Source organism: Lepisosteus oculatus, chromosome 6 (genome assembly GCF_040954835.1).
Source record: "Lepisosteus oculatus isolate fLepOcu1 chromosome 6, fLepOcu1.hap2, whole genome shotgun sequence".
In the NCBI taxonomy this organism is placed as follows: Eukaryota; Metazoa; Chordata; class Actinopteri; order Semionotiformes; family Lepisosteidae; genus Lepisosteus; species Lepisosteus oculatus.
The window spans coordinates 28,955,274-28,970,858 of NC_090701.1; the positions used below are offsets into that span (position 1 = coordinate 28,955,274).

At 45.8% G+C, this 15,585-nt stretch overlaps 2 protein-coding genes across 3 annotated transcripts; both read left to right on the top strand.

Annotated features, from left to right (window-relative positions):
* The first annotated feature begins 28 nt into the window (after positions 1–28).
* On the top strand, positions 29–5,254 carry exosc4 (exosome component 4). The gene is made up of 3 exons (XM_006634227.3): positions 29–383; positions 3,742–3,948; positions 4,623–5,254. The coding sequence occupies exons 1-3, from the start codon at positions 213–215 to the stop codon at positions 4,980–4,982; spliced, it is 738 nt and encodes a 245-aa protein (XP_006634290.1). The 5' UTR covers positions 29–212; the 3' UTR covers positions 4,983–5,254.
* A 1,453-nt stretch (positions 5,255–6,707) lies between these two features.
* Positions 6,708–15,574, top strand: gpaa1 (glycosylphosphatidylinositol anchor attachment 1). Of its 2 annotated transcripts, none has more exons than XM_015354174.2 (13): positions 6,708–6,911; positions 7,866–8,014; positions 8,380–8,559; positions 8,986–9,097; positions 10,330–10,477; positions 10,794–10,895; positions 10,989–11,185; positions 11,974–12,170; positions 12,390–12,543; positions 12,669–12,740; positions 13,776–13,972; positions 14,374–14,544; positions 14,688–15,574. In XM_015354174.2, exons 2-13 carry the CDS (start codon positions 7,941–7,943, stop codon positions 14,929–14,931), a joined length of 1,848 nt encoding a protein of 615 aa, XP_015209660.1. In that variant the 5' UTR covers positions 6,708–6,911; positions 7,866–7,940; the 3' UTR covers positions 14,932–15,574. The 2 variants fall into 2 exon arrangements, with proteins under 2 accessions (XP_015209660.1, XP_015209661.1); XM_015354175.2 differs by lacking the exon at positions 6,708–6,911 and adding an exon at positions 6,923–7,065.
* Positions 15,575–15,585: the final 11 nt, after the last annotated feature.

The window sequence follows — 15,585 nt, forward strand, 5'->3', positions numbered from 1 at the left end:
GGGACATCACGAAGGGCAAACATGAAATCCCAAAAATGCGGAACATTACTGACAAGGATTTTATAATGAATATGCAATACACTACGTAAGACAAGGAAGATGACGAACAAGATGACAATATATAGAGCGACGGCAAAACAGAAGGATTGTGGGTATAGTAGTTTTTTTTTTATTTGACGGGCTGTATCACTTTCGCACATGAGTTTTGAAACATGGCCGGGTTAGAGTTGCTGTCCGATCAGGGATACCGGCTGGATGGGAGGAAGCCTTCCGAGCTCCGCAAGGTGCAAGCCCGCATGGGGGTCTTCGCGCAAGGCGATGGGTCTGCCTACATCGAGCAGGGGAACACCAAGGCGCTCGCGGTAGTGTACGGACCGCATGAGGTGAGTCTCCTGGCAGGCAGGGAAAGTAGCCGGGCCCGGGGTGTGTGTAGAGTAGGCAGCCTACTGCCTTTCAATGACTGGCATTAATTTCATAGAGGATGATCGTAACGTTCGAAGCTCCTTTGTGAAAGTGATTTATCATTTTTGATTAATCCGATCGACGTTGCCGTTGATGCACAGAGGAAGTTACATGCAACGTCAGGGGTATGCTCGAGACGATTCAATCTGAAAGCTGTACAGTTAGGTTGACCGTATACAGTTTGTTCACATGGACTATTTCAGTAAGAATAAGACCTGCTCTTTGAACGAGATTACGTTCACTTTTTTAGTTACGTAATGCAACCTTCTTAAATTAACCACAGACGAAGTTATTTTAAATATGAATTCGTTAGTTGCTGTTTCAGTTCTGCATATACTATGCATATGCTATCAGTCTATTTTCTAAACACTTTATGCAATACAGTGTTGCAGAATGGCCTGAACCTATCTCGGCAAGCAACAGGAGCAAGGCAAAGTACACCCTGGAATGGATACCAATCCATCCCAGGATGCACACAACACACACACACAGGACCGATTTTTTCTGGACAGTTGGAGGAAACCCACAAGAGGCTGATTGGAGAACATTCAAACTCCACACAGAGATGAATCCAGGAATTGAACCCAGGGCCCCAGTGCTGCAAGGCAGCAATACAACCACTCTGTTACTGTGCTGCCCATGCATATCCTAATATGATCCAGGTAGCTTTTTAGGTTTTATAAATAAGCCATCTACAAAACCTACCTGTAGTGAATTCTCACTTTCATTGATCAGTGGGTTTAACAGCTGATGGGTGTTGTGAGTTATTAACCACCAGTATGTATCTCTGCAACATTTTCATCTTAATTTGCATATGAATTATTTTTAGTTTCAGGCAATTTTAAAAACTTATAGATGGGCTGAGCAGTGGCTCTGTGGCTAAGGACCTGTGCCTGTTGCTGGACGGTTGCTGGTTCAAATCCTGAAGCCCCCAGAGGAATCCTACTCCATTGGGCCCCTGAGCAAGGCCCTTAACCCAGCTGCTCCAGGGGGGCTGTACAATGGCTCACCCTGCGCTCTGACCCCAAGCTTCTCTCCCTGTCTGTTTGTCTGTGTCTCATGGAGAGCAAGCTGGGGTATGCAAAAAGACGAATTCCTAATGCAAGAAACTGTACAGGGCTAATTAAGTGATGTTTTGTTACACTGTCTGAAAGTATGCTTGGGAATACAGTTATATGGAAACTGTACAGTATAAACATGTATAAGTGATCTCTGTGAGCAGCTGGAACTCTAGGTAATTTATTATCTTGTCGAGGGTAAGGTCATATTATCCAGTAGGCACAGCAGGTACTCTACCTAGGGCACAGGAAAACTAAAAAGCCTGTGAAAAATGTTTTGACCATTTTTCTATATCTATGATAACAACTATAACAAAGATCCCTCCTTGAATATATATATATAGAAATTATAGGCTATCTGAAAAAGCATTGGAGATGATGCTGAGAAACATCTGTGAAACTGAGCTATAGGGCCTGACTGAGGTTAAATACACACAGACAGTGGCACAGCAGTCTGTGCTTCTGCACAAATGGCACCTCAAGTCACCATTGCCTGTGAAGCAATGAACAAGAACCACATCGTGATGGAATTTAAGTTCTTTGATAAATTGCCTTGTTGCTGAGCACTTGAACGTAGAACAGTGAAACAGCTGTGTGGGTACTCACATGGAAGTATGCCACTGTATACGTAGAACATCCAGACCTTCTGCAGACAAGACTGACCAGTCCATTAGGAAAAATATCACAGGGGTTTCACTAGTGGTGGCTGTGTGAAATGATCTGCAATTGAATGTAACATTAGCACTTTGCAAGCAAGGTTTAAAATGCAGTACAAAGACATTAGAGACGTCTGGTTATGCTTTTGGCAGAGGCAGGAAAGGGAGCGGACAGTACAGAGCAATACAGTGCACAGGAGGTAGTGGGAGATCTGCAGATCAGGTATCCTGTAGTGTCGTCTGATCTGCAGAAATGTTAGCCTTCCAGATTCCGAACAGTGAAGAGCTTAGCAGGTGTCCCTGGGTCTCTCATAGCTTGTGCAGTGCCACTGAGGTAATGATACAGTATTAGGCTGACCTCATAAAATATGAATGATTCTTTCGCCTTTTAAACTTCAGAGTTACATTAAAATAAGCCACTGTTTATTTATTTCTGTGTTTTGTGCTGTTCTCTGCTCCAGTGCTTGTTATAGTACTCAAGGTCTGCTGTACGGTGCTCTGGCGATTAGTTATGAAAAGTTATCAGTTATGAATTGCCAGCAGCCATATCACCCCGCAATTCACAACTGGCAACCAACTGAAGCTAAGCAGGTGTCAGCCTGGTCTGTACCTGGATGGGAGACCTCCTGGAAAAAACGGAAGGTCGTTGCTGGAAGAGGTATTAAGGTATTAGAGGGGCCAGTAGGAGGTGCTCACTTTGCGGTGTGTGTGGGTCCTAATGCCCCAGTATAGTGATGGGGACACTACTGTGGGGAAAAAAGGCACTATCCTTCGGATGAGGCATAAAACAAAGGTCCTGACTCTCTGTGGTTGTTAAAAATCCTAGGGTGTTTTTAGAAAAGAATAGGGGTTCCCCAGCATCCTGGCCAAGTTTCCTATTGGCCTTTAGCAGTCATGGCCTCCTAATAATCCCCATTTATGAATTGGCTTTGTCACTGTTCTGGCGCACTATGGCTGCTGTCACATCATCCAGGTGGATGCTGCACATTGGTGGTGATGGAGGGGTGTCCCCATTACCTGTTAAGTGCTTTGAGTGGAGTGTCCAGAAAAGCGCTATATAAGTGTAAGCAATTATTATTACTTGTGTGGTGTTGTGGCTGGATTAAACTGTGCCTTGTCAGCTCTTGGTACTTGAGGATCCCCCAGACATGGTTGGAAAATGATCACCTTGGAGAACAATGTGACATTTGTGCCTTTCCATGACCAACTAGGATACGTCAAGCACTGTGCACTCTCACATTCTCGGGAAGTCTGTTACTTGTTAGGAAAAATTATCCCAGCTTGGCTAGATCAGTGGTTCAGGAGTCGCTTGGGGTTGGATGGAGATGGTAGGATTTGAGCAGATGCACTTACAGGATGATTACTGTGTCTCAGGCTCCCTTAGAGATTGAGCTTTGCCGGAAGACCAATCTGCTATGAAAAAAGAAGTTGTAATTGTGTATTTGATCAACGCACAGGGGAACATCACTCCACACGGTGTATTTCGGTGGGGTGTGAGCGCCGTGCAGCTCGGTGCCGGGGTGTCTGAGATTCATCACCCACGCGGCTCCTCTCTGTGCCCGCAGGTGCGTGGGTCTCGCGGGAAGGCCCTCCATGACCGCGCGGTCATCAACTGCCAGTTCAGCATGGCCACCTTCAGCACGGCGGAGAGGAAGAGGAGGCCGCATGGCGACCGCAAGTCCAGTGAGGTCAGCCAGCACCTCAAGCAGACTTTTGAGGCGGCCATCCTGACACAGCTGTACCCGCGCTCACAGATAGACATATACGTCAAGGTAATACCGCAGCTCACTAGCGCCCCTCCCAGCTCATACACAGTGCCTTGCGCAAGCACTTCCTGCGGTGTTCCTTTTTTGGAAAATCCAAAACGAGGGTGAACTCAATATTCATTTCAAAACCTGAACGCTCAAACTGAAGATATCTAAGGGTAAATTAAGTTACAGTAAATGTCAGCAAAAAACAAAGAGGAAAAAAAACTGAAATATGTTGATTTTATACATATTCAGACCCATGAAATCAATATTTGCCTTTGGCTGTGTTATGTTTTTGTATTGTTGTGCACTCCCTAACCATAACGTAGTTTAGCATAGGTATCTTGAATTTGCACTTGCTGTTATTAAGTTTTACACAGAAAAAAAGGTTTGGATACTTATGGGTTCATGGATTTCCATTTTTCATTTAAACTAATTTACCTCTTTCTTTTTGTTTTTTTGCTATAAATGCTTGGGGTATGCGAAGTGTATAACAATATTACTTGCTACTTCAAAGTAAACAATTTGTGCAAAGTGCACGCTTTTAGAGCAGAGCACCCGTTTTACTTTACATTTGTATAAAGACCAACGTTTTCAATCTTGTCTTCTTGTCTTCTTTCCCCTGATTCTCCCTTTCTGCTCTCTGTCTCTCTATTTTCTTCCTGTGACTTGCACCGTTGACCACCCACCCACCCCAGATCCTGCAGTCAGATGGGGGGAATTACAGCGCCAGCGTCAACGCGGCCACCCTGGCCGTGATCGACGCCGGCATCCCTCTGCGCGACTACGTGTGCGCCTGCAGCGCGGGCTTCGTGGAGGACACGCCCCTGGCGGACCTGTGCCACGCCGAGGAGGCGGGGGGCGGCACGGTGCTCAGCCTGGCCCTGCTGCCGCAGGGAGGCCAGATCGCCCTGCTGCAGATGGACGCCCGGCTGCACCAGGACCACTTGGACACTCTGATGGAGGCAGCCATGACCGCCTGCAGGAGCCTGAGCACAGTGCTGGACAGAGTGGTCAGGGAGCACCTGCAGGAGGTGACCACGCTGACCGCTGAGTGAGGGAGGGGAGGGAGTGGTGGGCTCAGGGCTTGTTGAATGAAGTTTCTATTTTTGTATGAGTATTTGTAGCTGCTTGTACTGTACATGCTGTAATAAAACCAGTCCATACTCACGTCTTGTGTGTGGTGTCAGTCTCCCAGTCTCCTCAATTAGAGTCTTGATTCTGATAGGGGGAACCCAACTGGCAGGTGTGGTTTATCCTGGATCTGTTTCTTTGAACATTGTTTTGAGCTGATGCATTTCCCTCAATAAAAAGTAATTATTGATGTTTATTCTTTGCAATTTGAAGTGGTCTTTAATCAAATGGGCCGATGTAGAAGACTTTTTGTTGTTTTTTACCTGGGAGAGAAGCTCTAAATAGTTGTGAGGCTTGGTTGGAAGGTGTGTTGTGAGTCTGTGTTTTGCTTATTATTATTCACTTTTCTATAATAATGATAATAATTCCTTACACTTACACTGGGCGGCGTGGTGGCTCTGTGGCTAAGGATCTGCACCTGTGGCTGGAAGGTTGCCAGTTCGTATCGCATCCCCTGGCAAGGCCCTACAGAAATTGTAAATGGCCAATAAAGTGATCTTATCTTTTCTCTTACATAGTGCTCTTCTGGATACTTCACTCAAAGCACTTTACAGGTAATGGGGACTCCCTCCCTCATCACCAGCACCCACCTGGATGATGCAATGGCAGCCATAGTACAGCTGTACACTCACCACACATCAGCTGTCAGGGGGAAGGAGAAAAGAGTGATGAAGCCACTTCAGAGATGGGGATTATTAGGAGGCCATGATTGGTAAAGGCCAATGGGAGATTTGGCCAGGACACCGGGGTTACACCCCTATTGGGATCTGACCACATTTAAGGACAGCGCTTCTTTCCAGTATAGTGTCTCCGTCACTATACCGGGGCATTAGGACCCACATAGTCTGCAGAATGAGCGCCCCCTACTGGCCCCACTAACACCACTTCGAACAGTAACCTTAGTTTTTCCCAGGAGGTCTCCTATCCAGGCACTGGCTGGGCTCACACCTGCTTAGCTTCAGTGGGTTGCCAGTTGTGAGCTGCAGGTTGATATGGCTGCTGGCTAAGAAAGAAGGAGACCTATATGGGGATCGAACCTGCGACCTTGGCATTATTAACACCTTACTTTAACCAACTAAGCTAACCGGCCCTGAAATGGCCAAGGCTATGACTTTATCTTGGATATAAAAGATGCAGAAGTTTTCCTAATACCCCTTCACATCTGTAGACTTCACTTGACTGAACCAACACATGGTCTTCCTGTCTTGTAAAATGTAAAGCTCTTTGTCTCTTAGCCATGGCTTGTTTTTTTATCCCATAAAGTTATTAAACATTAATAAAATATTCATAAATACATTTTCTTTAGATTAAATAACTACCGTACCACAAAAATGTCTGAAAATATCACCTGAGTTACAACTTGTCCTTTCTTAATAGAGATCTGAGATCTGAATTGTTTTAGGAAGTCTTGAGATTTGCTTTTTTCATTCCAAATAATATAATTTTAAGATAGATAAGTTTAAAAATGATCATTCTCTACACTTTTACTTTTTTTTTGCAATATTAACCTTTTTAAATCCCTAAAAAAATTGCAGTTTGTTAAAGCCTGCTTAAATCAGTCCAACAGGAGGCGATGCTGGAGAAACGTGCTTTTACTGTACTTACAGAGATACAGGAAGTACTTCTCTTTCTCCCGGAAGTGTGTCCAGTGTTCCGACTAGAAACAAGGAACCACACTGTATTTTAAAGAGCACCTACAGTAAATCACTGCAAAATACGGTTTATTTTGCTGTTATAGTCCGGGTGGTGGTTTAAGGTTGGCGAGGCACACCGTTTTGGATTAGTGGCACTGTGCACTAAGCAAATAGGAGAACCGGTCAAGAGAAGGAGAAGGCGACAGGACACACAGCTCGGTATTCATGAGAGACGGCTTTTTAAATACATTTCAAATGGCGTTACATTAACATTGATAAATGTGGTGCTTATGCTGTCGGTGTAGTTGGAAAATACCAGTAACCTCATAGAAAGCTAGACGGATAGACTGAACAAAAAAGGGCAGTAGAAGAGGTATCGTACAGTCATGTTTCATTGGGTGTTGAGTGAAAGAACTGCACAGTATCACGCTGGAATATTGTTACAATAGGTGTTGACGTGAAAAGATGCTGAAGAGGTCAAATTATATAAAATTGAACTAGTATGACGTGCGCACGTGTTTCGTTAAAAAAAGCGTTTTATTAATTCAGAGTTGTAGGAAATGTTTGTCTTGAATATTGATGCGAAAAAAAATAATTATATATTTCTGAGCAAGATCGTATTACAAAAACGTGAGGAAAAGAAACAAAAACTTGCAGTGTTTTTGTAGAAGACCCTTAGAAAGATTACTGTGCTTTTTATCGAGTGGCTGTTCATTCATGGTCTTGTTATTGAGGTCCTGTTCTTGTGAGATTTGTGTTGTGTTTCTGATAGAAAGGTGTAGTTTTTGGGTTACCCGTGAATTAACTCTGTAGTATAAAATAAAGCCACTGATGCACCACAGTGTCTTTAGTTTATACTGAAGAATACGTGAGCACAAATAGATTACCACCTGGTACTGTAACATTCATTACAGATCTGTAGCTAAATGATTGATCACCAATACACTACCTGTGATATTAATAAAATGTTATCGTACTACCAGATTAATGACTACACAGGTTAAATAAATCTCTGGGTGTCTCAGACTATTCTGAAAAGGGAGTCAGTTCTTTTACAGATAAGAACTAATCCATATGCCAGTCAGTCCAAAATGTCTGAAATGGCTTGGAGAAATATGATGTACTAGTGTGCTCTCTCTTCTTGTGTGGTGACTGTGGATTATGTCTTGACAGCCTGTGAGCACACAGCAGTGGGACCAGTGGTCCATGTTTTGCAGTGCCGAGGTTTCAGCTGACAAGTGAGGGAAGATGGGCCTGCTGTCTGACCCCAACCGCAGGAGAGCCCTGACCAGCCTGCTGACCCGACTCAACACGCCTCTCTGGTCTGTCTGCATGCCCTCACACACCTTGATAACTTGCACCTGTCTGACTTACACATCTGTACCATGCCCAGTCTCTCCCTGCCTGTTCCTCACTCTCTGTGTTGTCAGTTGGCATCCTTTTGCCTTCTCTCTCATTGTCTCTTTTGAGCTCTCTCAAATTCAAATATGCTTGAATGTAAAGTCAAGGGCAAAGCAGGATGTCAAACGTCCTCCAGAATCGCCAAAGCAACTATGCTGAAAAAGTAAAAAAACAATAGAAAGTCAAAAAAAGAAAGTTAAAAAGTCACATGTACTGCATAATCACCAGCACGATCATGCTTAAAAAGCCATCTGCCATTTCTTCCCTGTGGCTCTGTCTCTGTCAGCGTGCTGTGCTACCTCGCTGGCGTGGCCTGGTTCATGGGCTTGGCGTTTGAGCCCTTCACTCTGCGCACCTACATGTCCGAGAACGCCATGGGCTCCACCATGGTGGAGGAGCGCTTCACCGGGGGCGAGCGGGCACTGTCGGCTGCCAGGGAGTTCGCCGTACACAAGAAGAAGGCAGGGTGAGTCTGACGCTGTGCAGTCTTCTGCTGACACACTGCCCACAGGTCAGTAAAGAAACACACACCTGCTCAGTGGGGAGGCTTAGAAGTGACCCAGGCTTCAAGCTATAATAAGGTGTGAAACACAAGACTCTTCTTCACACGTAAAATCTGGAATACATGCTTTGTTAAAGATGATGATTCTAGATCCTTGAAGAAACTGGGATAAGAATTTGTGATGGATTATCTACTAGCACTTAAGTTAGACTGGTTAAGTGGCATGCTCATTTTTTCTAACCTTTTTAGCTGTATTGATAGTTCATATATTGTGTTTACAGCACACAAGAAAATCTGCAAATTAAAGCATTGCTGTTTTGCCTTTCCCCTTCTCTATTTCTCTCCCTTCCCTTCCTCCTCCTTTGCTTGATGGCCTTCCTTCCTGTGTAGTGGGATGCCAGTGGAGTGGCTGGTGCAGGCCATGCAGAGCCGGGGCCTGGAGGTCTACACTCAGACCTTCTCCCGGACACTGCCCTTCCCTGACGAGAGCAAGGAGAGATATGTGAGTACACGTGCATGTACACACATTCTGTCTACTGTACCTAGAAACCTAGAAGCAAAGCAGAGACACCTGGTATGATAGAAAAATAGTTGCAGAAAACCTGCAGTGACTGGGTATCCAGGATGAAACTTGTAGAAGGATCTGTCCGCCACTGCTGTTCTAGAGACTGAAGAGTCCCTCTTGTTCTGTTTGCAGAATCAACCCAAGCACTCTAACATCATCTTCAAACAGCCTGATATTTGCTTTTAGCTTAACCAAATACAAAAAAAACAACAACCAAGAAGTGGTCAAATTGGGCCTTTCCAGTGGATCATATGGTAATGGGTCTTGTCGATCACAGGTTCAGGCCTGGGTCATGTTATGTGCCAGCTGTGAGCAGGATTCAACTCAAAGATTCAAGGGCTCTTGTCGATCCATCCAGCCTCTCAGGGTGCTTGCAGGCTCCAGTACTGTCGGATTTCCTATCAGTGGCAAACCCCATTCATTAAGAACCAAGTGGCTTGATCATTAACTGGTCGGATGAGCCGGTCTGCACGTCTTTATTCTCCCCTGTGTGAGGAGAGCTAAAGCATGCGACTGGTGATTCCAGACTGGGTTGCTTTTACAAACATATTGATGATTCTAGATTTCTAAAAAAATACAGTGGTGAAATTATTCTTTTGCTTCTTGACAAGAAGGTAATTAGTGATGTAAACCTGATGAGGAGAAAGAGGACAGGCAGACATGATATACTGGTTTGTATCATGAATCTTGAGACCCTGGAAGGTATACTGTCGGGCACTGTGCTGATGGCAGTGACATTACTGTATACATGAAGGCCCCCAGGAGGCAGCAGGAGTGACTTTTTCTCCAGAAGAACTGTGGCTAACACCATCCCTACCTCAGTCATGCTTATACAACTGTGTGTCATTTAGACTTTAACCGGCGACTTCTGTGCCACAGGTCTCAACCTACTGTCATAGCCTTTACTTGAACCAGCTATGAATCCTGTTTTTAGATTGTTCTTATTTGTGTCTCGTACCCTACAAATGGCTAATGAATCAAGCAGCTGGTATGGCCAGGCAATGCCTCAGAGAAATAAGACTTTTTCAATTTTAATAGACAACGTCAGTGTTTTATGGTTTTCCTTGTCTTTTGCCCCACTACCCCCTCTTCCTGCTGTCCTGATCCACATCTGCCCATGTCCCTCACCACTTTCTCTCTCACCCCAACTCCTTCACTCTTTCTCCCAGATGGTGAAAGGCACGAATGTCTACGGTATCCTGCGTGCCCCCCGAGCGCCGCGGACTGAGTCTCTGGTTCTGAGTGCCCCCTGCAGTCCAGGCACAGCCAACAACCAGGCTGTGGGGCTGCTGCTGAGCCTGGCCCAGTACTTCAGAGGTGAGCCACAATTCCTAGATACATGCCGACACACTAGCGCAAACAAAGAATTATTAGTCTTCACATATATGGATGGTAAGGATTTAATCCAAAATTAGTACTTGTAGTACTGTGAGGTTTACACAAGGTTTGTGCAACAAGGACCCATACTTTCTATCTGGTTTATCAAGATTTTTGCACTGTGTTTCTTTCAGATTACAGAGTTTATGTGCACAATTCTAAATGTTGCTCTCTATACAGAAGCATGTTTTGCCTGTTTTGCATTACATTCCACCAGTAATTGTTATTGTGATCATTGGGTGGGTTGTGTGATCAGGTCAGATCTACTGGGCGAAAGACCTGATCTTCCTGGTGAATGACCATGACCTGATCGGCATGGAGGCCTGGCTGGAGGGCTACCACGATGTCAACATCACAGGTCAGTCTATACAGGAAGGCGGTCGTGTTGTATTGAGCGAGTCAGGGCAATCTGTTATAAGTTTATAACGACAGACTTTTCTCCACTTCGCAGGCATCAGCGCCCAGCCCCTGCAGGGTCGTGGGGGCTCAATTCAGGCAGCCCTGTCTCTGGAGCTCAGCAGTGACGTCATCACCAGCCTGGACTTGGTGCTGGAGGGTTTGAATGGGCAGCTGCCCAACCTGGACCTGACAAACCTCTTCTATGCCTTCTGCCAGAAAACAGGCATCCTCTGTACCATACAGGGCAAGGTAAGTAGTTCACTGTCTTTGTCTATCTCTCTCTCTTAGTCAATCTTCACATTTTCTTTTTGTCTTTACAGTTGTTGTGTCATACAAATGACAAAGTTCAGGTGTCTGTGAAGCAGAAGTCTCTTTATTTCATATGCATATGTAAGTCCAGTTTGCAACCACCAGACCTAAAAATAAGTAGCTGAAGATGGTCCTTTATACCTTAAAACAAACCACTTACTATGACACATTCTAAACAAATGATAAGACAGCAACACATGCCAATTAATCATATCTAAGTTGCAGACTAGACAACAGTTCGTTCTTTTCACGTTCTGGGCGTACAGGCAGCTTACCAAGTACATGCCCTTTATCTTATTGACCAGGGACAGGCAGCATCTTTATATATTTGGGCGCAAAGCCAACTTCAAGAATCTAGACTGCATAGTTCGCAAAAATATTAAAACAGGAAATGATATTATTATCTCTAGACATCTTGAGTCAACAGCCACCAGTTACTGGCATTCCCCAGGCGGCTGTAAATCGTTACAGCTCTTGCAAGAGGTCAGGAGCAGGATTGCCTGATAGGTGGTCAGGTTAGAGGAGCCTAAGTGCACTACCTGATTGTGTCCATGTGAGCTGAGACATAATGACAATTCCAAGTTCTAAAATAAAAAAAATAGTGGTCCTACTGTGTTTAAAAGTAAAGGTACATGCGGTAGCGCTGTAAGGTTCTGTCCCTTTCTGCTGCTGAAACACACAGGGCACGATGAGGTACGTGGCACTCACTCCCTCCTCTACCCCTGCAGCTCCAGCGCAATGACTGGGACACCGTAGCTGGGTACACCCACTCAGTGCAGACAATGCTGCTGATGGTCCTGCGCCAGGCCAGCGGGCGGCCTTGGGGTGATCACGGCCTCTTCCTCCGTTACCACATCGAGGCTGCCACAGTGCGTGGCATCAACAGCTTCCGTCAGTACAAGACGGACATCACCACAGTGGGCAAGTAGGTGGCGCCTACAATGTGTTGGAATGTAGATGCGCTACAGAAGGTTTTTATATCAGCCTTTTGTACAGTAGTCATAATTTAATATTATCTCTCTGTAGCATAGATTACATTGTGTGACTCTTGTTGTGTCCATGGATTAGGCCTCTGCAGTGTAGATTCCACTGCATGTCTGGCATGTGTGACTGGTGTTTATGCATTTGTCCCTGTACTCTTCAGGCTGCTGGAGGGGATGTACCGGAAGCTAAATAACCTGCTGGAACGTCTGCATCAGTCCTACTTCTTCTACCTGCTGCCCTCGCTCTCTCGCTTCGTCTCCATAGGCTACTACATGCCAGCCTTTAGCCTGCTGGCTCTCATACTGCTGCTGCGAGTATCCTGCCACTGAACCTGAGAGGGAGAGATGGAGAGGGAGGAGGGAAGGGGGGGGGGCATGATTGAGGGAGAGGGAGATATTGTCAGTATGCATCACTGTACCAGTCTTTAACAGTAACACATGCTCTGGACCTCTGGGTGCAGCTCAGCACCCCGATAGCTGGCCTGGAAGATGGAACTGTAGAAGGAGAAGAGGTCAGTTTGACTGTTGTCTTAGTGTCCCTACAACTAGAAGGGGCAGTTGTCTGTTCACAGGGCAGCAAGAACAACAATATGTATGAATAGATTGGAACTGGGAGGTGGTTTGATAACATAAAAATATAAGTAAGGAAGAGATAATGCTATATCAATGTCAGAGGCACATGAAACTCTTCCACCATAATATATGATAACAAAGAAAGCAAGTCCACATATTTACATGCACATGTAACCGCACCTTTTCAGATTAAATTTAAAAGAGAGAGGCTGTGAAGCTGATCTGGCAGGCTGTGCTATCAACTTAGTGCATTACAGCACACTGTCGAAGCTTGTTTTTGGAATGGTTAAGAGTCCGAAGTGTGTGGATTGTAATATCCTCCCATAAGTACCATCTGGTGCCAGACCAGAGAAAAAAGTAGTGAAGCTGCATAACTTTTTTTTTTAAATGACTGAATACTATTTATACTATAGCCTATTAAAGGAAGACATTTTGCTTTTCTGAAGCAAAACTGTTACATTATAAAAGGACTGGATCCATAGACTAAATTCTGCCATCTAGAAAGAGCCACTAGATCAGTTCTAGCCTGTTGATGAATCTGATTATTGCCATCTTAACTGGGAGAGCACATCCTCACCTGAGCAAGTGGAATCGTACACATTTAGAATGTGAAGCCTGTTTTTGATATAGACACGCACCGATGCAAATGCCTTTCATAGCCAGAAGTACATGCACAGTGCTCCAGGGGGTTCAAAAGCGCTAAAATCCCCCAAAAAAACAACAATAGTTAATTAGTCTGAATTTAGAGGCATCAGGAGATCATCCAGTGCCATGAGCAGGGTTATCTGTGCTGTGTAACACGCAGAACGCTCACAAAGGGTTATAGAGTTCATTGGTCAGATGATAATGGATATGTCACTGAGAAACTGTCTTTTCCTGTCCTACTTTTTCTCCACTTTCATTCCTTCTTTCCACCATTTACTTTTACATTGTCTTTCTGCGCACTCCCTTCTCTCCCTTTTTCTATCTCCTAGGTATCCGGCCCAGGTGTGCTCTCCTTGGTGACGCCAGTGTTAATCAGTCATCTGACAGGAGTTGCACTCTACATCCTACCTGTGCTGTCCCAGCATGCAGCAGTGCAGCATTTCCCTGTGTCTGAGACAGAGGCTGTGGTGCTGACTGCTATCACCATCTACGTCGCCGGGCTGGCACTGCCACACAACACTCACAGGTAACCTGCACTGATGGGAGAGTCCATGGCACCAGGGGTTGGAGAGGGCTGACTGTGGGTTTTTGTATCCCAGAACAGGACACAGCAAGAATAGGAGATACTTCTTCATGCAAAAGATTGGTGTGGGAGTATGGAATAGGCTACCTAGCTAAGTGGTGGAAACCATAACTCTGGCTTCTATCAAGAAATGGCTGGATGAGATCCTCACATTAGTTAGCAACTAACTACCCAGTGGGCTGAGAGGCCTCTTCTCCTTTATAACCATAGTACCTCGTAGTTTCCTCTCCTCTTGTCTTATAGTCGAGGGAAACTAGAATGGCATGCTCTGTCCCTCTCTCTCGTAGGAGCCTGGCGAGAGTGTTACTATGGTAATGTCTCCTCTCCAACTTGCTCTTTCGCAGGGTGCTGTCCGGGGAGGGTACAGAGCGTGGCTGGCGGTTGTTGAAGCTGCTGGGGCTGCTCTACCTGGCTGTGCTGCTCGGCTGCACCGCCCTCATCAACTTCTCACTAGGCTTTATCCTGGCCCTCACACAGGTGCCCATCGCAGCTTTAATCACCCCTCATGTTCCCAGGTAAGCACTCAAGGACTTGAGAATTACTGCACACACACACTCAGACACACACAAACAGGATCACGCTGCACAGAATATAGATTTTTTGCTTCCACTCTCGCTTTCCCCCTTACTTATCCTCCTCCTCTCCATTTGTCTTCCAGGCTCCTGTGTGCCGGTGCCATGATCCTGCTCAGCCCGGGCTGCACCCTCCTGCTGTGCCTCTTCCTGTACCAGGAGTTGCAGGAGGCCCCGCTGACACTGCTGGAGGGATGGGGACTGTTCCTGTCAGCCGTCTCGCAGGGCATCCTGGACCACCACCTCTATGGCTCACTACTCTACCCCTTGCTGGCCCTTTTCATCTTCCCCTGCTGGCTGCTGCTCTGGAACATCCTCTTCTGGAAATAAGACGGCACTTGTGCTCCTTTCCCAGCTCCTCCAAAACGCCTGCCTTCACACTCTACCGCCCTCCACGACTCCTGCGAGAGAGCAAGCACTGAAGAGCAAGCACTGGAGCAGAGCAGAGCAGGAGGAGGGTGGGTGGGAAGAGATGGAGAGTGGTGGTGGACAAGCAGAGCAGTGTGGACTAATGTTAAAGCTGAGGGTCTGAGAGAGTGGACAGTGGTGTGGGGTCATTATCAGAAATGAGGGTCTGAGAGAGAAGACAGCAGTGTGGGGTGATTGTCAGTCCTGGGCCACTGGGAGAGCAGACAGGGGTGTGGGGTAATTGTCAGAGCTAAGGCTCTGGGAGAATGGACAGTGGTGTGGGGGAACTTCAGAGCAGAGGGTCTGAGGGTTAGGGTTAGAACTGAAGGACAGGTGACCTGACACAGAAGCACTACTTTGCCAATGGGGAAGCAGAGAAGTGTCTCTTGTAACTTCCACAGTGCTGTAGCCTCATCTTGACCCTCACTGCTATGCAGGAACCAGCCAGAATAACTGGGGATAGAGCTCTGTCGTTCACATTCACTTGCCTCATTATTATGTTTTTTTTAAAGGTTCTATCAGCCTTTTTTTTAAATTAATAAAACACCTGGGTTTTGGATTGACATTTTGCATTGT

Bases quoted from the DNA above. Each gene is read 5' to 3' on its own strand.
- gpaa1 (XM_015354174.2), top strand. From the start codon at position 7,941: ATGGGCCTGCTGTCTGACCCCAACCGCAGGAGAGCCCTGACCAGCCTG. The intron at 11,186-11,973 runs GTAAGTAGTTCA...CTACCCCTGCAG, and splicing joins TCTGTACCATACAGGGCAAG to CTCCAGCGCAATGACTGGGA. The intron at 12,741-13,775 runs GTCAGTTTGACT...TCTATCTCCTAG, and splicing joins GAACTGTAGAAGGAGAAGAG to GTATCCGGCCCAGGTGTGCT.
- exosc4 (XM_006634227.3), top strand. From the start codon at position 213: ATGGCCGGGTTAGAGTTGCTGTCCGATCAGGGATACCGGCTGGATGGG. The intron at 384-3,741 runs GTGAGTCTCCTG...CTGTGCCCGCAG, and splicing joins TAGTGTACGGACCGCATGAG to GTGCGTGGGTCTCGCGGGAA. The intron at 3,949-4,622 runs GTAATACCGCAG...CACCCACCCCAG, and splicing joins AGATAGACATATACGTCAAG to ATCCTGCAGTCAGATGGGGG.